This window comes from Hydra vulgaris, chromosome 11, assembly GCF_038396675.1.
Source record: "Hydra vulgaris chromosome 11, alternate assembly HydraT2T_AEP".
Taxonomy (NCBI): Eukaryota; Metazoa; Cnidaria; class Hydrozoa; order Anthoathecata; family Hydridae; genus Hydra; species Hydra vulgaris.
In genome coordinates this window covers 29606071-29630000 of record NC_088930.1, presented here as the reverse complement: position 1 = coordinate 29630000, position 23930 = coordinate 29606071, and the positions used below count along the sequence as shown (strand labels likewise).

General features: G+C 27.2%; 1 protein-coding gene across 2 annotated transcripts in view; it reads left to right on the top strand.

The window, feature by feature from the left end:
* The window catches only part of LOC100213479 (NADH-ubiquinone oxidoreductase 75 kDa subunit, mitochondrial), a 114705-nt gene that overhangs the window by 9041 nt on the left and 81734 nt on the right, over positions 1 to 23930 (top strand). For both annotated transcript variants that reach the window (XM_065810708.1, XM_065810707.1), the window contains exons 2-4: positions 6182 to 6390; positions 6627 to 6850; positions 20046 to 20123. In XM_065810708.1, coding sequence (XP_065666780.1) covers positions 6182 to 6390; positions 6627 to 6850; positions 20046 to 20123 — 511 coding nt within the window. The remainder of the gene's footprint in view (positions 1 to 6181; positions 6391 to 6626; positions 6851 to 20045; positions 20124 to 23930) is intronic.

Below are 23930 nucleotides of genomic sequence, written 5' to 3'. Positions count from 1 at the left end.
ATCGCGCTCGCTTCATCACAAGCCCTGTATATATATATATATTCAGCTATGGCCAAAAATTTGGAACACCCTTGGATTTTTGAAGGAAACGACACATTTTGTGTAATAACATAGCAACATATATTTTATATAACTACCATAACAATACGAAATTAATCTACAGTCAGTAGGTCATCAAAAATCCACAGTTAGTATTTTGTATATTGTCCTCGACTCTTCAGAGCAGCTTCTATACGCCTGGGCATCGAGGTCACCAAATTCTCACAATACTGCTGACTCACTTCTGTCACCCATACACGCTTTATAACCTCTATTAGATCCTTTTCTGACATCGGTGCTTGCTCAGCAACCTTTTGTTTAATTAAGGTCCACATATTTTCAATGGGATTGAGGTCTGGGCTTGATCCAAGCCATGGACCTAAGACCTCAATCCCAGAATCCCAAAGCCAACTACTCACTGCCCTTGTTTGATGGCAGGGAGCACCATCATGTTGAAATGTGGTGCAATTGAGTATCCCCATATGATGGGGAAGTTTCTTTTGTAGGATACTAAGGTAGACCTGACCATTGATCGTTGTATTTTGTGGCATGAACCAGATACCTCCCTTGCACGCAGCGCTAAAGCTTGCCCAAACCATGACCGTATGTGACTTCTTTACCGTTGGCGTTACATATCTGGCATTAAAATGTTGATTTGGTGGTCTCCTAACACAATATGACTTTGATTGAAACTGAGTGAAGGTAGCTTCGTCTGAAAACATCACGTTCCTCCAGTTTTCTGCCACCTAGTGCCGGTACTTCCTGCAGAAGGCCAATCGGTCTTTGATGTTTTTAGCAGTCAACTTGGCTTTTTTTACAGCACAATAGCATCGGAGATTGAAATTGTTTACCAATCGCCTCCTGATTGTTCCGGAACTTGGTGGGTCTGACATGGATGATGATATAGCTGAGGAGGACCACATGAAATGAGCAATACAGGCCCTTCGGATGAGACGATCAGCTGATAATGAAGTTACATGTGGTCTTCCAGATCTTTTGCGTAAATTCAGTGTACCCAACTCTGTTGCTCTAGCAATCCCTTAGATGACTGCCGATAGGGACACCCCCAGAATGGCTGAAATTCTCTTTTTAGAGAAGTTTTGCTGGTGGAGCACCATAATTTGTGCACATTTCGCGACTGACAACTCCTTTCCACGTGCCATTAGAAGATTATGGGTCGGAATATCTGCAAACACACCCAGAACAAAATCGTGAATTGCTAATATTTACTAATATTTAATTAACTACTAAGTAAAACAAGGTAAAGCTTTACGCATGATTGGTTGTGTGTCTCTCATAATGAACAATGGCTGATACTGAAATCAATGGTACATTGATTGTATAAGCTATAAATATCTTTGTATTCAAGCGTAAGATAGGAAACAATGCTCATTCTGTAGCTTGTCTTCTATATTTCAACAACTGACACTAATTAGTGCAAATTAGTCATTGCGGCATTGTCTATAACTGCCGAAAATGGTTAAAACGCCCAAAATGCAAGAGTGTTAACTAACTTTTGGCCAAAGCTGCATATATATATATATATATATATATATATATATATATATATATATATATATATATATATATATATATATATATATATATATATATATATATATATATATATACACATCGTAAACAAATCGTTACAAAAACGTAAAAAATTACTGTAGAATGACATCTGACGTTATAAACAAATCTACGTAAAAAACAAATCAAAAAACAAAAAACAAAAAGCCGTTATAGTTTACTAGTCCCCTGTGTCAAATAAAGATAATAGGAATTTTTTATGTAGCTTGTGGCCGGCTGGAAAATGTAAGTCAATAAGGGCTAGAAAACGGTTTCCGATTTTTGTTTTGACGTTTAAGCTGAACGGAGGGTTATACCAAATAATATTACGTTTACGTTGCTTTTTTTGTTGATTTTGACTTGAGATTATTTGTGGTTGGTAGGTAAGGTTCGATTTGTATCCCGATTTTTTTAAAGCCTCTTCATACGGTGGAATAGCCTTTTTGAAGAATATTTCATTAATTGACATGGAAGATAATTAAAAATGAACAAGAAAAAACTTTTGATTGTTATTTATAACAAAATCTTAATAACAGAATTTGGAAAAAGTAGCATTTTCCAGCCGGCCACAAGCTACATAAAATATTCAACCGAAATTCTATTAAGATTAGCTACAGTTGCATGCCTAACCTAAAATCTATCATAAATTCGCATAATTTCAAAATTTTACACAACAAAAATCAATTAAAAACCAACCAATGTAACTGCGTAGATAAAGCATTTTGTCCTTTGAACAATCAATGTTTATCTAGCAATATTGTCTATCAAGCAACCGTAAGTTCCAGTCATAATGATCGTAATAAAAAAGTATATTTTGGCATTAGTAATACACCTTTTAAACTAAGATACGCAAACCATCTCAAATCATTTGCATCAGTTAAATATAGAAATGACACAGAACTATCTAAGGAAATATGGAGCTTAAAAGACCAAAACATAAAGCCCATTATAGAATGGAAAATTGTCAAACGTTGTAAACCTTACAATCTAGCAACAAAAATATGCCACCTTTGTCTCTACGAAAAATATGTAATTTTATCGCATAATGGAAAAAACCTACTGAATAAAAAAAACGAAATCGTATCTCAGTGTCGACATTCAAAAAAATTCCTATTATCTTTATTTGACACAGGGGACTAGTAAACTATAACGGCTTTTTGTTTTTTGTTTTTTGATTTGTTTTTTACGTAGATTTGTTTATAACGTCAGATGTCATTCTACAGTAATTTTTTACGTTTTTGTAACGGTTTGTTTACATTTTTTGTTTGTATTAACGGCTGATGATTGCCTTCGGGCATGAAACTTTAAGTCCCGCTAATCAGTTGTTTTTATTCATCTAAATATAATTATATATATATATATATATATATATATATATATATATATATATATATATATATATATATATATATATATAAATGTAAACTTGAATGGATTTTTTTTTTAATAATAGATTGCTTGCCAAACCAAACCCTCAGTGGATGTAGTAGCACTTCCTTGTAGCAGCAGGCATTAAGATAGTCAATTTAGCAATACTCACTTGTAGCAGTAGGCTGTAAGATAGTTGATGTAGCAGCACTTACTTGAAGCAGCAGGCTATAAGATAGTTGCTGTAGCAACACTCTGCGCATGTAGTGAAAATATGTTAAAAAAAATATAAACAAAGATGCTATTAACTAAAAAACTTTCTAGTCATTATTATTGCGAATCTTTAAAAAATGATAAAACTTAATGTAGTTACGCATTGTTTTAATTGTTTTAACTTTTAAACGACATTAAAATGTAGTTTAATTGTTGAAGTTGTAAAAATGTTGTTGAATGAGACTTTCTTACCATAAAAATCTTTTTCAACTACGAGGTATGGATATATATATATATATATATATATATATATATATATATATATATATATATATATATATATATATATATATATATATATATATATACAGGTATGCTGGTATAAGGTGCTTACATATATGCTGGTAAATCTAACATATATTTTTTTTTGTATAATATAGTTACAATTTTTGAAATTTTCATATGATTTCATTTCATTTGAAACCTAACATGGTACACTTTTGAATAATTTGTTCCTTAAAAAATTAGAAACTTGTTATATGTTCTTGATATATTACCACTAAAAATAATTTTTATTCGAAAAATTTTCAAAATCAATGTTTTTATTATCATATAGAACACATTAAGAAAGTGGCATATATTTTTCAAAAATGTTGTTTTTTGGGACACCCTAATATTTATCATTAGGTTTTTTATAAGGCTTATGAGAAGATCCAAGAGATTAAATGTGGCATCAAGAAATTTACAAATTTGAAATTAATTTTTTTTAATATTTAATTTTGGAAGCCAATATTTTTAAAAATTTTCAAAAATCTAAGAAATAATAATTTAAAAAAATTTAACATATTTTAATTCAAATATTCAAGTTGTCATGTTGGTTTTACAAGATTCTACTTGATTTTTTTTTATATTAGGAGAATAGCAAATAAATCTATTTTTTTTTAAAAGTCTAAATAAAAATATTTGTATAATTATCTTTTATTTATTTATGTATTTTTATACATCTACCAAAAAAAGAACACAAAATAATAAAAAAACATAAATAATTTTATCAGGGCTCGAATTAACGCAAAAAAATCTAATCGCAATTTTTTTTTGAAATTCTACCTCCCCTCCTCCTTGTACTGCTTTGCGGTAAGGAAGGGGGGGGTTGTGTCAGTACAAAATTGTATCTTTTGTATATTAGTTTGTGATTGCTATTTTAAAAAAATATCTCATAGTAATTGTTTTTACTTAACATGATATTTAAAAAAGAAAAAGTAAAAACACAACTCTTACTATATTTAAACCACTTTAAACAGTTATAAAAAACTATTTAAACTATTCTAAACACAATTTGGGTATTTATAGAAAATGTTTAATCTCGATATTGCTAAAAATAACATGGAAATTTAAAAAAAAAATCGAGTTTTTCATTTTCTATTTGAAGTTTCTAGTTAAAATAATTTTTATTAAAAAACTTATCTGTTAGCAACATGTAAGACATAGAAATATTTCTATGGTTAACAATTGCAAGTCTTTGAGCATATTAAGAGTATTTAATAGTTACTTAACTTTAGTAGCTTAACTGGTTGTTTGATTTTGTTTATAGGAAAATTTACTTTTGTTATAATTTATCCATCAATTTAGAAATAAATATCAGTTCACATTAAATTTAACTTTAAAATAGATTTCGGATATTATTGGCTTCCACGCAGAAATTTAAAGTAATTAAAATTTAAAAGCGTTTTATGTTTTTATTGATTTAAATTTATTAGAACAGTAACACATGTTGAATGAAAATCTCAGTGCTAACAAATTTATTTTTTAAAGCAAATACTTTGATTTTAAAGATAAATTTGTGTGACGAACTTACTGGATGACCCTTGATAAAAATCTCAGACAAAAACATTCTATACTTTTAAGAACGACCAAAAAAATGCTTAATTAAAAAAGAAAAAAATTATGAATAAAAAACAAAAAACAAATCACAAAAAATTTAAAAAAAAAAAAAAAATTATTGCAAAGGTGTGAAGAGCAATCGCAATACACTTAATTCGAGCCTTGTTAATTTCTAAGTTATATAAAAAGTTTCAGTTAGAACCTTGTCAAACCAACACAACAAAATGTTGAGAAAATTAAGAAATTTTTTTATATCAAGCATTTAAAAAAATGTAATACTAAGTTTAATTATTTAATATAAAAAAAAGTTGAAAGGAAATAAACATTCATAATAGCATAATTTCATAATAGCATTTCTACATTTGTTTAACATTTATTTAACTAATTTTCTGGTAAACTAATAATATTGCAGTAATTTAAAAAAAGTTAATGTCTTAAAAAAATAAAATATAAAAAGAATTTTATGACGTCAAATTCACATAGGCTAATGTGTTAAATAGGCATTTTTTATTTGAAACAAAGCCTGATTTGGGCAAGCATTTTTTTGTTTTTGACTTTTGATTTATGACTATATTATGTTCATTGCCAATATATATATATATATATATATATATATATATATATATATATATATATATATATATATATATATATATATATATATATATATATATATATATATATATATATATGCTCACATAAATAAGCGTGCTTTAAAGATGTTTACAAATGAGCCTGTTTAGCATTCTTTATTATTAATTATATATATATATATGTATTCTTTATTATATCTTACATAAATAGTAAATGCGGTAGTGGTGTTGTGGTAGAGCGCTTGCTTTATAAGCGAGAGATTCCCAGTTCAATCCCCACCACGTCCCTTGTAGTCTCGCGCTCAACTTGTTTCTCAGCGCAGCGGCCTTGTTCGTCAAAGTTCGTGTTTCAGAGTTATAGAGTTGAGAGAGGATTATAACCACAATTAAGTAGCCTCCTCGTATGTAGTGGCCTTCTCGGCCTTGGGGAGGTGAATTAACAACAACAACAAAAAAAAAAAAAAGATAAATAACATTAATAATTTTTTGTCAAATTTTTAAATTATATTTTTCAGTATGTCGGCTACTTCACTATACTGAAAAAAACAATGCCAAAATTGAAGTCTTTGTTGACGATAAGCCCGTTTTGGTAGATCCCGGCACAACTGTTATGCAAGCTTGTGCAATGGTTGGTGTTGAAATCCCACGTTTTTGTTATCATGATAGACTATCTATTGCTGGTAATTGTCGAATGTGCTTGGTTGAAGTTGAAAAGTCAGCAAAAGTGTGTATATTTTGTCTTTACTATGAAATATCTTAAAGTCATCATCATCATCATCATCATCATCATCATCATCATCATCATCATCATCATCATCATCATCATCATCATCATCATCATCATCATCATCATCATCATTATCATCATCATAATAATAATCATCATTATTATTATTGTTATGTGTTTCTTCACATATTATAAATTAATGTAAATTAAATTTTTGTTTATATACTTTTAAGCCTGTTGCTGCATGTGCTATGCCAGTGATGAATGGATGGAGAATCAAAACTGATTCAGTGTTAACTAGACAAGCAAGAGAAGGTGTTATGGAATTTATTCTTATTAATCATCCGCTTGACTGTCCAATTTGTGATCAAGGAGGTGAATGTGATTTGCAAGATCAATCGATGGCATTTGGTAATGATCGTAGCAGATTTGTGGATGTCAAGTTTGAAGGAAAAACGTAAGTAAATATATATTTTAGCAATATTTTCCAAATAGTTGCCAAACTAACTTTATTTCCCAAATAATTAAAAATTATTTTCTAACTAAAAATTAAAATAAGTCTGTTCAATTAAATAAAGGTATAGGATTTTTTCGCAAAAAAAGTTTTCTTTGATTATTAAAAAGACAGTATTTATAAAGTATGAAAATATTATAAAGTATAAATATTATATAAGTATGAAAATATTATAAAGACAGTATTCTAAAATATGTATTTGAACATCAATTTAAGTCATAAAAGTAACTGTTTATACATTTTAACATTCCAAATTATAGTAACTTTTCTGTATAGAATTTTATATAATTTATTTGATTAAAAATTTTTATTTTATTTTTAAAATAGAAAAACTATTTAATTCTTGCTTTCCTGATTCATATAATTTGCAATCCTTTAAGTCGTCCGTCAATCGTTATCTTGCTCTACAATCTTTATCTTTTCTCTTTCAGTAACTTCCAACTTTAATTAGTTGCTTCTTGCAGCCTTGTTGGAAGCAAAGATGTTTAAAAAAAAAAAAAAATTCATTAGTTTCAATTATTTTAGAGGATCAGGTGTTGACCTCCAGTCATTACAATTATATAGTGACATATAAAGTTTGTTGAGAATTTTTAAATACATTTTCAAATGCATCTTTTTTTCAGTCAGCACAACATTAAATTATTTTCCAGGCTGTGTAACCAGTTTTGTTTGTTAATCAAATTTGCACCATTTGTTTTTTCAAACCCTGCCCTAAAAAGTAAAGTAAAAAAGTTAAATGTTCTTTTATTTATTTAGAAACAAGTTGAAATTTTACAAAAGCTGAAAAATATATGAGGCATTCTTTGATAGCATGTATTTCATGGGAAATGTTTACCAGATTATAGTAGGTTAAAGTCTTTCAGCACTGATGGGTTTAAGCATTATTTTTATGACAAATTTTTGGAATCCTCGATGATATATATGTATTTTAAGTGTGATATTTTGGTTTATAGTTGGAGCCATTTTCAAACTAAAATACATTTGTTATTTACAATAGTGATGCCATTCTGCGTCTTAATATAAAAGTTTTTTATATTTAACAAAAAAGGATTTCCAATGGTGAGTCATCACTAGGTTGCCATTATTCCGGTTTAGAATTTTATTTTTTGGGTAGCAACATTGCAATCTGTCTATTTCCATAGCCTCCCAGATTATTCTAGTATAACTATTTGGAATGACTGAAAGTATTTTGGGATTATTCCAATTAATTGTACCTTTGCAATGTTGTGTATGCTCAACAATTCCTGACGTTTTCCAGTTCACTTTTGTTATGTTTTTTTAATGTTCAGCTACTTGTGTTGTTATCTTTTTTCTGGTTTCACCTACATAAAAAGTGCCACAAGTATATTCAAGTTAGCAAATATCCGGGTAATTGTTTGGAGGTAGCTTTGATTTATTTTGGCACAACATATTAAGTAGAGGTCTTCCAAAGCGAAAATCTGTTGTTATGCCAACTTTTCGAAACTCAAGTTTAAGAATAAGACTTAATTTAGGAACCCAAGGAATATTATGGTATTCATTGTGTTAATTTGTTGACAGTTTTTTGGTTAGGATGGTTTGTAATATTTAATATGTCTAGAAATTGTTGCCAAGAATATCCATTTTCTGCAAAAATATTAATTAGGAACTCAATTTCTTATTCTATATAATCATCAGAACATAATTTATAAGCTTTTGAAAGAAAGCCTTCAAATATCCCTGTTGCAATATATGGTGATTTACATGATTGTGGTTTTACAAGTACATTTGTTATTTCATTCTTGCAGTATATAGAAAAGTTATCTTTGTGAGTTATGATTAGTTGAAATGCTAGTATCTAAGAAGTTAAGTTGATCTTAATTATTTTGGTATTTGCATGCGTATTGAATAGCTTTGTCTTGACAATTTAAAAAAGCGTCAAAAATGATTATGCTTTATCAAAGTTAGAAATTTATGAATGGCAGTCATCAACATATCGTTTAAGCTCAAATTAAGTGATCGCGAATTGAGATATCTGGAAATATTTCTCGTCATTAAATTCTCAGTTTATTAAAAACCATGAACACTGCTTTAATAAAACAAAAAAATTTATATTGCAAAAGTTCATGAAAAAACAAAACAATGATTTTGCTAATGCAAAAACAATAACAGTCAATACTTACATATTTTTAATTATTGTTTGTTTAAACACCAAGTAATTTAAGGATTATTGATAAAATAAAGTTAAACAAAAAATATTATAATTACTAAAGGTCTGAAAAATTAGCGCGATAATTTAAAAATCAACCAATAAAAAATTATACTTAAGCTATTAGTGTATTATATGGAACATCAAAATCAATTTTTATTTAGGAGGATCCTTTGAGGAATTATTAGTTTAAAATTTTGAATGTTATAAATTAGAAATTAACTAATTGATAATAAAAAAAAAAAAAAAAATAAAATATAAGTTATTAGAGTTTTTTTGTTTTCTTTTAAAATAACTATAAAAAGTTTAAATTAGTCCTTATATATTTTCCAAGCGTTTTTAATTTTGTACACATATCTGCTAAAAAGATACGAGCATTTATTTAAGAAAATATTTAATAAGATATAAAACTTTATATCTTAATTTCACGATTTCTTTTATTTAAAATATTTGATCTTCGCTGAATTCCTTTAGACTGCTGTGATCAGCTGTTGTTTTTTAATATTACACTGTAATATTAAAAATGTGCTTTATTTTTCTAGTTTTATCTGATGATTTATAAAATGAATTAAAATAATAAAGTTTAAATCATAATTTTTAATAATAATAAAGATAATAATAATAAAAATAATTGAAATACTATGGTTTTACAATAAAAAGCAAAAAATTTAAAAATGTCATACAAAAAAAACTTAAAAATGAAAACTGGTGCCTCCATTTTGATGGAAAATATTTTAACTACAATGAACACCAAGTAGTGGTTCTGAAATGGTTTCCAAAGATGATTTATAAAATGAATTAAAATATTAAAGTTCAAATCATAATTTTTAATAATGATAAATACGATAGCAATAATATGGTTTTACAACAAGATTTTATATCATAATTCAAGATAAGTATAATATTATTATTTAAGTATAATATTATATATTAATTAGGCTTTCAAAGTATAAAGAAAAATATTTTTAAAAGGTTTTTTAAATAAAATTTTTATATTTATTTGTATAACAGCTATTGAGTTAAGTTATAAAAACAGAGTTTACAGTTTTCAAAAAGCTAAAATTAAAAGACAAGAAGCATTTCCAGATATCGCAATTCATAACCACTGAATTGCCCTGTCATTTAAATGTTATTGGTGCAAAATTAATGATATATTATATAAAGAATACAATTATGAAAAATTAGACGATAGTTTAAAGAAACACAAGAAGACAAAAACAATTTTTAGGAAACATTAGAATAAAGACAACACAGAAATTCAAATTACAAAGAAGTAACATTTAAGCTGAAAAGTTGATTTTTTTGATTAAACTTCAGATTAATTTTTTTATTTTTTGATTAAAGTCATGCAAAAAATAAAAAAAATCAATTTGAAGTTGATTCTATCAAACAAGAGAATGTATTTTATTATATTATTTAATTACTTTTTCTGAATTGTGTTATAGTCATAAAAATATATCCAAATTTTACTGTATTATCACATAAAATGTTGCAATATATCCAAAACACAAGTTTTTGATATGAAATCATGAATAAATGTCTATGTCAGTGTTTTTGTACTAAAACTTATTTAACTATGGCGATATTTTGTGTTGCATGGTTAACTTGCATGGTTGTAAAAGTGTCACAACCCTAATACATATATATATATATATATATGTATTAGGGTTGTGACACTTTTAATATATATATATATATATATATATATATATATATATATATATATATATATATATATATATATATATATATATATATATATATATATATATATATATTTAAACATCTTTACTTCCAACAAGGCTGCAAGCAACCTTGTTGGAAGTAAAGATGTGCAAGCATGTATTAGGGTTGTACCCTAATACATATATATATATATATATAGATGTATTAGGGTTGTACCCATATATATATATATATATATATATATATATATATATATATATATATATATATATATATATATATATATATATATATATATATATATATATATATATATATATATTTAAACATCTTTACTTCCAACAAGGCTGCAAGCAACCACTAATTAAAGTTGGAAGTTACTGGAAGAGAAAAGATGAAGATTGTAGAGCAAGATAACGATTAATGGACAACTTAAAGGATTGCAAATTATATGAATCAGGAAAACAAGATGAAGGAAGCGAATTCCAAAGAGCTGATGTTCGAGGAAAAAAACTAGATGAATAAGCGTTTTTGGAGCACTTAGGAACAGTCACAGAAAAAGGATGAGACTTAATTGAATGACAAGTAACACGAGAATGAATTTTAGTAGATGGCACAAGAGACGCTAGCTCTTTAGAGCAGTGCCCATTATAGTATTTGTAGAAAAGAGAAAGAGAAGCAAAATTACGATGATGTGATAATGGTTGGAGGTTGGCTGCAAGAGCAGGTCCAACTATGTTTACAATGCGTTTCTGCACCTTGTCTAAAAGAGATAGGGCATCATTAGAAGATCCCCCCCAGATATGACAACAATATTCCATACAAGGATTTGAGATTTATAGAGATATAGAATAGAATCCGAAGTAAGAAAGTGTCGAGTTCGATAAAGAGATGCAACCTTAGCAGATTTGATATATGGTTTCCAAGAAAGATCGGAAGTAAGAGTTAATTCTAGAAGATGAAGAGTAGATGACTCATTGAGTACATCACTGTTCATAAATATAGTAAGATCTAACTTATTGCGATAACAATTGACTGAAAAAAATTGAGTTTTGTCTGTATTAAAGTTCACCAGCCACTGTGAGCCCCATGCTGTAGCAGAAGTGAGATCCTTTTCAAGCTCAAATGCCCCCTCCAAGCAATCAGAGAGTGTTGGTTTCTTATCACGACAAGAATAAATGGCAGTATATGCAAACAATGACACCTTAGATGTGAGAATATCTGGAAGATTGTTAATGTAAATTAAAAAGAGTATAGGACCAAGGATAGAACCTTGAGGAACCCCTGAAGTTACAGAATAAGAAGAAGAGTGTTGTCCATTGAGGACAACATTCATACTATGATTGAAAAGGAAGGATTCAATAATCTGAAAAATGTTGCCAGATACACCATAAGAAGAAAGCTTATGGAGAAGACCAGCATGTCAAACTTTATCAAAAGCTTGAAATGTCATGAGTGATGGCCTTAACCTCTCCACCTTTATCTAATGCATGATAAAACCTATCAGTTATTACTGTTAGCAAATCAGCTGTAGAATGAGAAGATCGAAATCCATATTGATGGTCAGAAAGCAAATTATTAGATTCAAGGTGAGAAATTAAGTGTTTGTTAATTAAAGATTCAAAAACCTTGCTTATGATAGGAAGAAGACTAATGGGACGGTAGTTAGATGAATCAGATCCCTCTCCAGAATTTTTGAAGATAAGGATAACAGATGCCACTTTCCTGCAGGCTGGAAAACAAGACTCTGATAAGCACTTTTTGAATAGTTTTGAGAGTATAGACGACAGCTCCGGAGAACACTTCTGCAAGACAATAACAGGTATGTTGTCCGGGCCAGAAACTGTAGAAGAGTTTAGGCAGGAAATCACAGATACAGAAGCTGCAGTGATACGAATATCAAGGAATGGATCAACCTGTTTGTTGGCAATATCAGGTAGAACGCAACTAGTGGAATCAAGAGATGATATTGATGAAAAGTTTTTAGCAAACAATTCAGTTTTATCTTTAGGTGAAGTGACAAAGTCTGAACCATACAAGAAAGGTGGAAGTAAAGATTTGCCCTTATTATTAATACTATTAAAGATATGTACATATATTTATATATATATATATATATATATATATATATATATATTTATATATATATATATATATATATATGTATAGGCTTGACCAGGAATGCGTGCCATTTTAACATTTTAACAATTTTAATATGATTCACAAATACTTATTGGTTTTGAAAACATAACCATGGCTGTTAATATGTTTTGAAAATTTGTATACATTTTAACAATGCGCTAAAAAAATCTCAACTTAACTATGAAGAAACTTGAAAATAAACTTATCGTTAAAGATGCAAATTAATCTTTGTTAAAAAAAATAATGAAAAATAAAATAAAAATAACTTTACTAAAACTAAAATTAAAAAAAAAAAAAACTTATTTAAATAAATAATAAACTAATACAACAAGATTATTTAATTTAATTGTTGGAATAAATAACTTTGAATCGTTTATCTTTTTTCTAATGTTTTTATAATAAAATATTATGCGAAACTCTTTTTAAATAAAGTAACAACTTACATCTAACAATTGTTTAATAAATGCGCGTATTTAAAAGTTAAAAAAAAGATTCTTTCGCAGTAACGTAAACAAAAGAGAAAATAATTAAATATTGTATAATATATAAATAAAATGCTTATATTTAAAAAGTTGATATAATTTCATTTTTATTTAAAAAAATTTGTATTAAAAAATACATATATGAATATAAAGAATATATATAATATATTTATTAATATTTTTATAAATAATCATTAGCAATGATTTGTTACTTTATTAAAATGCATTTCAATAATATAAAAACATAAGTAAAGACTAAAGTTATTTAATTTAAATGGCTTTCTAAAAAGTCTTTTTTTTCTTCTTCTCGACAAAAACTTTTTACTTTCAAATGAATTTTCTTTAATGATTCTTATTTAAAATTATTTAAAAAATTATTAAAGAGACTGTCGCTGTTTAAAGTAGTCACTTATGAAATTTAAATTTTTTTTATCATTTTTTATTTAAATTATATCTAATATAATTAAGTTATATAAATAAAAAATACTTAATTAAAATCATTAGCTACTTTATTTAAAAGCATTTTGCTAACATAAAAACGTTAGTAAAGATAAGCGTTTCGAAGTTATTTATTTTTAACATAATTAAAAACTTTTTTTTTCAACGCCTTGGGTAAAAACCGTGGTTAAATCATCAAAACAAAATATTATTTGCATGGTCATATAAAGACTTGAAATCGAGGGCCTTCCTTGCCAAGCCTATATATATATATATAAATATATATATATATATATATATATATATATATATATATATATATATATATATATATATATATATATATATATATATATATATATATATATATATATATATATATATATATATATGTATATATATATATAAATAAATAAATATATATATATTTATATTTATATATGTATATATTTATATTTATATATATATATATATATATTTATATATATATATATATTATATATATATATATATATATATATATATATATATATATATATATATATATAAATTTGTCTAAAAACTTAATCTTGTAATTCTATTTTTATTTCATACAAAATACTGCTATAAATTGATCTAAAAGCAAATAATATAAAGTATTATAATGTTACAACATAGATAGTTCACAGAAGACTGGAAAGTACAAGCAAATTTAGATTTACCCCCTTAACATTTACCAAAAATTGCTCCTAAATGCATATTTTGATTTCATTATCAAAAAATGTTGGGAAAATAGGGGAGGGGGTGTTATCTAAGGCTTAATTGCTTTATTATTTGACTTTGAACACTTTATATTTATCAAATTTCTATTATATTTTTTCTACTATAGTAAAAAAGTATAAAAATATTACTTAAGAAAATGGCTGCTTCAGACAATGCAACACGCTCAACTACAAATGTTTGGCTAGTTGGACATATTCTCTCAACAATAGATAGGCTGAGTCAGTTGCCAGCAAGTGGTGTTGCCCTATTTAGAGTTTTTTATGAAATGATAATCAAAAAGTCAACTCTTTCAATATCCTACAACCCAGTTGCAGATGAAGTTATGATTTTCTGGCTTAAGGCTAATATTACAGCTATATTAATATTATATATATAGTAATATTATAACTATAGCAACTATTCCAACTATAGCAAAGCCTCATGTAGTTGCTAAACTAAAGAGTATTCACAAGCAACATATTCAAGTGTCTAAGCACAGATATAGAAAATCAGCTACTCAACATAGCTATCAAGAAAAATTCGCTCCCAAGATGAATACACTTTTTGATATTGCTAATGGTGAACAGGAGATAAATGAAAATAAACAATTTCTGATAGACCAGAGAGGTCCCCGAAAGATGTTAATGACATCAGAAGACTTAATGTATAAAAAAGCAGTTGTAAATTGCAGAAAATGCAAGCTTGAAGAAAAAATGGCGCTTTTAACAACATAAAGAAAGTAAAGTTATATCTACAGATACAACAACTGACACAACTGCAAGTAATACAGGAAGTCATAATTTGGCAATAACTATCATACAGAAGTCAATGAATTAAAGAGTTTTGTTTTTAGCCTGTCAACATCATGTTCTTGAAATCTGTGCAAATGCAGTGTTTGATGCGTTTTTTGTATCAAAAGGACCAAACATTGAACTTTTTGGTAGAGTGAAGTTCCAGTGGGAGCTAATAGAAAAATCAAAGTTTGAACCACCTGAAAGTGATAAAAGCGAAACTGGATGCCTTACAAAGTTTGAAAATGAGTGGCTTGCATCTCGAAAATCCGATATGGTGGAAAATTTGGAGAAATACTTAAAGGAAATGTGATGTGATGTGATGATTATAAAGAATTTGGAAGACTAGCTCTTTTCCTTTTTAGAGAAAATAACGATACAACAACTATTTGCATTCCTAGGGCTTACCATCATGCAAGATGGATGGCTAAAAGTATATACTGTTTAAAAATATTTGGTTTTTGTCATCAGTTAAATATAACAGAGAAAGATATTGGGATTTTAAGAAGAATACGTCTTTTCATAACCACAATATATGCATGTTTCTGGTTTTCAGCACCTCTTACAACAAAAACACCAAAAACTGATCTCCTTCTTTTAAAAGTAATAGAGAACTATTGTCAAGTTGACAGCAAAGTTGCAAATGTTGCAAAAAAATAAAATTAAACTTCAGTTATGGTATTTAAGTGAAGATGTAGCTGCTCTTCCATTATTCAGTGATAAAACTTCTGTTGAAGAGAAAATGGAAATAGTCAATGCCTTACAAAAAGAACCATTACCATGTGACAGAAGACTTGCTCCAAACAAGATTTATATATATATATATATATATATATATATATATATATATATATATATATATATATATATATATATATATAAATAATATATATATATATATAAATAATATATATATATATATATAAATAATATATATATATATAAATAATATATATATATATATAATATATATATATAATATATATATATATATATAATATATATATATAATATATATATATATATAATATATATTAATGTATATATATATATATATATATATATATATATATATATATATGTATATATATATATATATATATATATATATATATATATATATATATTTATATATATATATATATGTATATTATATATATATATATATATATATATATATATATATATATGTATATACATTAATAAATCACTTTCAACAACTCATTGTTTACAATAAAATAATGATTCGTTCACCAAAATATAAGATATAAGGAGACAGTTTAAAAAATCTGTCAGTATTTTTTTAAATTTTAAATTCTTTTTTAAAGTATCCTCCGTTTGCTTTTATAACAGCAGCACATACTTTGTACATTCTTACAATCAATTTCTGCAATAATTCAGTTGATATTTGATTCCAGCATGTTTGCATGAGTAGCCATAAGTGTTTTTGATTGGTTGGTTGCATTTTTTTACATTTCTATCTAACTGTTCCCACAAAAACTCAATCAAATTTAAGTCTGGTAACTGAGTAGGCCATTCAATGTATTTCAGTTCTTTTTGTTTTATTACCACAGAATTTAGACGTGTGTTTAGGATCGTTATCCTGTTGAAAAACATATCCACGGCCCACAATTCTTTTCCCGCAAGGAAACGCATATTTTTGGAGAATGTTGTGGTATTTTTTTTTATCCATGATGCTCTCAATTTGCACAAGGTCACCAACTTTTTTTCCAGCAAAGCAAGACCATGATTGACCCACCACCATGCTTGACTGTTGGGATCACACATTGTTTTATCATCCTTCTCCAATTAAACAACAAACATATTGTCGACGATTTCCTCCAAAAATTTCAAACTTTGGTTCATCAGTAAATAAGACTTGAGGCCATTGTTGAATTGTCAAATCTTTATGTTTTTTTGCCCGTTTTAATCTTTTAATTTTATTTAGCTTGCATAGTAATGATTTTTTCAGCAGCAACCCATCCTTTCAAACCGTAATTGCAAAGAACTCATTTTACGGTTGAAACAGATACTGGTGTTTCCTGCATAGAATTGAGTTCTTGGCAAATTTCGGGAGCAGTTCGAGTATGATTTCTTTTACTTTGAACACAGATGAATTTGTCTTTGTGGCTCAGAGTTGCTTTAGGCCACAATGGTGACTTTGATTACATCCAGTTTCTTGCTTTCTTTGCAATGCTCTCATAACTGCATTTTGAGAAACATTCATTTTCGAAGCAATTTTTCGTGTTGAATAACCTTCCTTGTGTAATGTCACAATAACAGCTCGTTTTCTACACTTAGCTCTGCTTTATTACCCATTTTTTGTCAATCAAAATAAAAAATATATACTTGTCTTCATTTTAAATACTAGGAAAAAACACTTTAGGTTGTTTTAATGTTCATAAGAATTATTCTATGAATGTTACAATATTTAACAAAAACAATGTTTTGATTACCTTTCTGCATAATAAAACAATAAACAACAACAGTGAAAAAATTTCCAAATAAATTCTTGAAATTAATGTTATACTAGTTTTTAATGAAAGAAGCTTCAACTTTTGAAGAAAAATGCATAAAGTTGAAAAATAAAGCAAGTGAACCCAAACTTTTAGTGTGACCAGTAGTGACCAGTAGTATATATATATATATATATATATATATATATATATATATATATATATATATATATATATATATATATATATATATATATATATATATATATATATATATATATATATATATATATATATATATAATATGTAAGTTGATTTCAATAAAAGGCAGTGTATAACTATTTTTAAATATATTTGATATAGTAATATATTAACAATATTTCGGTGACCTAATGTGGTCAGCGTCATCAGGTAATAATAAAATGTTACAAAATAACAAAAAACAAACTGTTTAAAAAGAAGACATTAAAAAGCATCTAATATAAAAACCAATTAAATAATATAATTATGACGTCAGTTAAATTTTTGTCAAAAAAAAACCGAGTTCTTGTTTTAACCTTATCCCCGTCATCTTGATTTAGAACACCTTGCCCAATACCTATCTCATACCGAACTCTTGCTTTGTCAATCTCCAGGGATTCTCTAATTTTTATTATCCTGTCTTCTGGAACGACTCCAAGGTCTTCTGATTTAGCTATTTAAAGTTACCAGGGCATATTCTAGATTGTTCCTTGGCTCCTGAACTCGACCATTTTTGATTTTTACAAGCTCTTTGGTGTTCTGCACTTCTTGAAATGATTTCTTTTTGGTCTTACCAATATATATATTTCCACATGAGCATTTAAGTTGGTAAACTCCTGGATTTGAGTTAGTTTTGAGAGCATTTAAGTTGGTAAACTCCCGAATGAGAGGTAGTTTTGTTTTATTGCTGCATAATATGTTTTTTAAATTGGGAGCTGAAGTAAATATAACTCATGGAAGGTAGGCCCTAATGAAATTCAGGTTTCATTCGATGTAGCTAAGTTATATCCACCCGTACAAATCGATGAAGCAATACATGTTATTAATAACATATTGAACGATGATCTTGACGGTTTAAAAACTAGGACTAAATTAACACTTATAGATATACATCAGTTAATTGAACTTTCATTAAGCACATGTTCTTTTTTATAAAGATAAAATTCGAATTTTCCCTAATTGGTTTATCATTGATGGTAGTCATAGCTGAAGCATTTTTGCAAAGTATAGAAAAAGAGCTCCTAATATAGCCTTTGTTAATTCACTCCAACCAATAACTTACAAAAGAAATGTGGACGATAGCCAAGCTCGCTTCGGTTCAAAAGAAAAGCAAGAGTTGTTTCTTAAAACTTTAAATGAACAAAACCCCATAAAACTCCATAAAATATACTGTTAAACTTGAAAGCGAAAGAAAACAACTCAATTTTTTAGATATTTGTATTACAAATACAATGAATGGATTTTATGAGTTTCAAGTACACCATAAGGATGCGATAACAAATGTTCAAATAAAACTGAACTCCAACATCAACCCAAGCATAACCACTGGCGTCTTTAAAGGTTTTTTATGTAGAGCAAAACAAATCTGCTCTCAAAAATATCTTTAACAAGAAATTGATTTCCTCATAAATACTTTTTCTGAAAACAGCTATAACAAAAGTAATCTTATTAAAATAATCAAAAACTATTTGACCACGTTTCAAAAAATATTATATCTAATCAGTTAGATAAACAGTTTGTTAAACTATCTTGGATACCTATTATTCGCCCAAAACTCTGAAGAGAATTTATAAAACAAAACATCAGAGTTATATTTACTTCAGCTCCCAATTTAAATAACATATTATGCAACAATAAAACAAAACTACCTCCGAACTCAAATCCTGGAGTTTACCTACTTAAATTTGATGTTTGACCTACTCATTGATGTTAATTCTAGCTTTTTGGTTACATCATTAGGTAATATTGTGATATGGTTTTTACTTTTTGATTTGAATAAGTTTGAGATAATTATATATTATTAACATCTTTACAACATAAGTGTGAGGTAAAAGTTGTTAAATTTTTTGATAAGCTTTTCAATAAAATTTGGTTGCTCTAAAAAACTCTTTAATTACTATATTTAAAAAAACTTGACAAAGATTAGTTTGATTTCCATTAAAATTTTGAAATAAGTTTCTTTAATAAAAAAAATCATTTCTTTTATTTTTCTAGTGCAATAGAAGATAAAAATATTGGTCCACTTGTAAAAACCATAATGACTAGATGTATTCAATGTACAAGATGTGTTCGGTATGATTTGAATATTTTTTACATTAATTTTAAAAACCTAATAAATTATCATTGTATTTGCATCATTAGTTTGTTTCTTATAATTCTTGTCTTAAAATCTGTTTTTTATAATTTTTGCCTTTAAATGTGTTTCTTACAGGGTTAGCAAAATTACGTTTTTTTTTTAAAAAAACCTGACTCAGTGGGTTTTTTTGGGTAATTTTAGGTTTTATAATTTTATAACTGTTAAAACTTTATTTTTTTGTTTAATAATATTGAAATTTAGTATAACTTTTTTTTTCTTTAATAATATTGAAATTAATTATAAATTTCTAATTTTACTAAATTTCCACACATTAGATAACTTTAAACATGTCCTGCTCAGAATCAATAGAAAGAATATTTTCTTTGTTTGGTTTTATCTAAAAGTTAGAAATGAATTAGGAATTTAAAAGACAAAAAAGCTTATGCATAGGAAAAGTGTTTTTAAAATTTGTTGATAAGAATTTCCTGCCCTCTAATAAATTACTTTAAATTTTCAATCGAAGTACAATTAAAGTTAGCTACAGTTGCACAAAAATTTGGAAAGAGTTATAAAAGGTCACAGTAATGCTTTGTTAAACAAAAAAGAAATCCTAAATGAAAAAGCAACAGAAAATTGTAATCTTAAAGTTATCCAATGTGTGGAAATTGAATTATCAAAAAACTTGATATATATATGTATATATAAAAAACTTGTATATATATGTGTATATATATATATATATGTATATATATATATATATATATATATATATATATATATATATATATATATATATATATATATATATATATATATAGTATAGTATATGTAGTATAAATAGTTGGTTTTGTAAAAGATGTCAAAAATTTAATTATTCTTATCAAAGTGTATTTCTTCTAAAAAAAATTTTTGAATAAATCTTTTAATTTGTTTGGTTTTCAATAATATTTTAGTTTATATAAACTTTTCCTTTATAGCTAGCTACAATAATATGTTTATGTTTTCAGAAATGTTGGTTATAATAGTTCATAAAGTTATGAAACCCAATAAAACCCAGATTGCTAGGTTTTATTGGGTTTTTTTAGGCAGATTTTATTAGGCGGGTTATTTAATGCCAACTTTGGTTTCTTATAATTCTTGTCATAAAATCTGTTTCTAAATATCTTGTCTTAAAATCTGTTTCTATAATTCTTGTTGTAAAATCTGTTTCTTATAATTCTTATCTTAAAATCTGTATCTTATTGTGCTTTTAAAAAGACAAGATTTACGACAAGAATTATAATTTTATAAACTTAACTTTATTAACTTTAAGTTAATAAAGTTAAGAAAACATTATAAGACACAGAGGGTTAGTATAACTAATAGTGTAGGTTATATATATATATATATATATATATATATATATATATATATATATATATATATATATATATATATATATATATATATATATATATACATATATATGTATATATATAAGAAATAGAATGGATGGAAATAAAAATAAAAACAATAAATGTTAAAGCAATGCAAAAAATAATTGGAAAGTTTATTGCTTTTAAAAAACTTATTTCTTTTGTCAAAACTCAAAGCCATTATATTTTTCATTTTATTTAAAAAAAAAAAGGTGTATATCTAAAATAAAGTTTATTTTGTTAATATTATACCAAAAATGATAAAAAAAAGAGAAGAAAAGAGAAATATTTTTTAAATTACTTATTAAAATAAAGAAGTGGTTTGTTTTTTTTTATTTAATTTTTTTTTTTTAATCTTTTCCAATTCCTTTATGAAATTAGAGCACATGAATTTTATAAAAAATTTTATAAAATTTAAATAGTTTTTAGTGGTCCAGCAAGGTCCTTGAAATTTTTACAGTTGGTGTAAATGCAGAGTCCAATGCATTGGTTTTTGTGAAAGGTTTATGAAGTTGTTATTTAACATATGAGAATAAGTTTGGTATCATTAAAAAGATCTCAAAGTGTAGATTCTACACATATGTTTTACTCAGGCTTGGCTAAGAAGCGGGTGTGATTGGACTCGATAATTGACCACGTAAATAATATTTAGTTGAGAAAAACCAGCCAAAAAAACAATTATAAAGTTATAAAGTTAATTCAACATAAACTTGAATGTTCTCAAATATCTTGGTGCTGAAGAATAAAAAAATTTTTTCGCGAACACTAAAAACCTGCCAAATCTACGAACAAACTAATTCTATTGGTTCAAAAAATACGCTAAGTGAAATAAAGTTTTGAGTATTCTGTTAAAATATTCTTAAAAATTGTTTTATTTGAGTTTGATTAAGTTTTTGTTGAGATTTTTAACATAAATAGTTTTAAAAATAAATTATCAAACAAACAGTTTTTTTAATACTATGGCTCATTCTTGGAGCCACATCAATAATATACTAATCTTAATTATATTATGTAAAAATTTTTTTAATATAACCTTAAATATTTTATTTTTTTAGAGAAAGATCAGTAAAGATGCCAAAGAGTAGAGTGACACGAAGCAAGGACAGTATTTGGTTGATAGGACATCCTTCTGAGACAATCACAGGGACATGTCTTCCAGCTGGATGAGATATTATGCAGATAAGATAAGCAGAATCAAAAACAGTACACTGAAAAACTTGATAACCTGTTTAATATCAGCCATGCGAATGCAGCTCAGCTAATCAGTAATGAGGAAGATAAATTGTTTTTGAAATTGCGACAGGAATCTAGAACTGGTTGTATTAGACCAGTTGACAGAAAGCTCTTGGGTCGAGAGAAGCGCTCTGCAAAATGTCAGGAACAGTTTGCCAAATAAGTTGCATCAGCGGGAGCAGGAGCCACATCAAGTCAGGAGATGGGTTGTGCAGCATTATTAGACAGTGAACACAGCTTGTCGGAAGATGACAATGATGATTTTGTAGTTACAATACCAAGCAGGAGTGGTAATGCTAAGAAAAAAAAATGTCAAGATGTTTTTTCACCAAAGATGGCTGCAGTTCTTGATAGGACGAACCTCAGCTTTCGAACATCAACCATGATTCTAGCTTCCATGGTGAATGATGTAAGATGTTCAACATCATCTACAGTTCTGTCAAAGAGCACAGTTCATCGGAAACATCAACGTTGTGAGGCTGCTCTACAAATTAAGAATGAATTCATTCCTTGCTAGTCAGTAGTACACTTGGATGGGAAGTTGATGTCTGATTTAACTGGTGATGACACTAATCAGGTGGATTGCTTACCTATTTTGATCTTGTCCCTTCTTGATGAGAGTATCAAGCTCCTAGAAGTGCCAAAATCGACCTCTGGCTTTGGTCAGACTGCAGCAGATGCAGTTTATGAATTAGTGGTGTCATGGAAATGTGAAAATCTTATTATCAGTATGTGCTTTGACACGACTGCGTCAAATACAGGCAAACACAAAGGAGCTTGCACACTGTTGGAGGTTGCTGTTGGACATAATCTGCTATGGTTGTCATGCAGACAGCAAATGCTTGAAGTCCTACTCTCAGATGCATTTGGCGTGTGTTTTGGACCGTCAACCGGGTCTGATATACTCATCTTCAAGAGATTTCCTGATAAGTGGTCTGCAATTCATCACATTCCAATAGATCGCCAAGCTCCTTTAATTAATGATTATGATGACCTAAAGACCTTTATTGAAAGACAGTTAAATCTTGAAAGTCATCCAAGATATGACTATTTTGAGCTTCTTTGCCTTGCTGATGCAATGGTTGGTATGCCGACCAACACCACAATACGGAAGCCTGGGGCACTGCACCGAGCACACTGGGCGGCGAAGGCCAT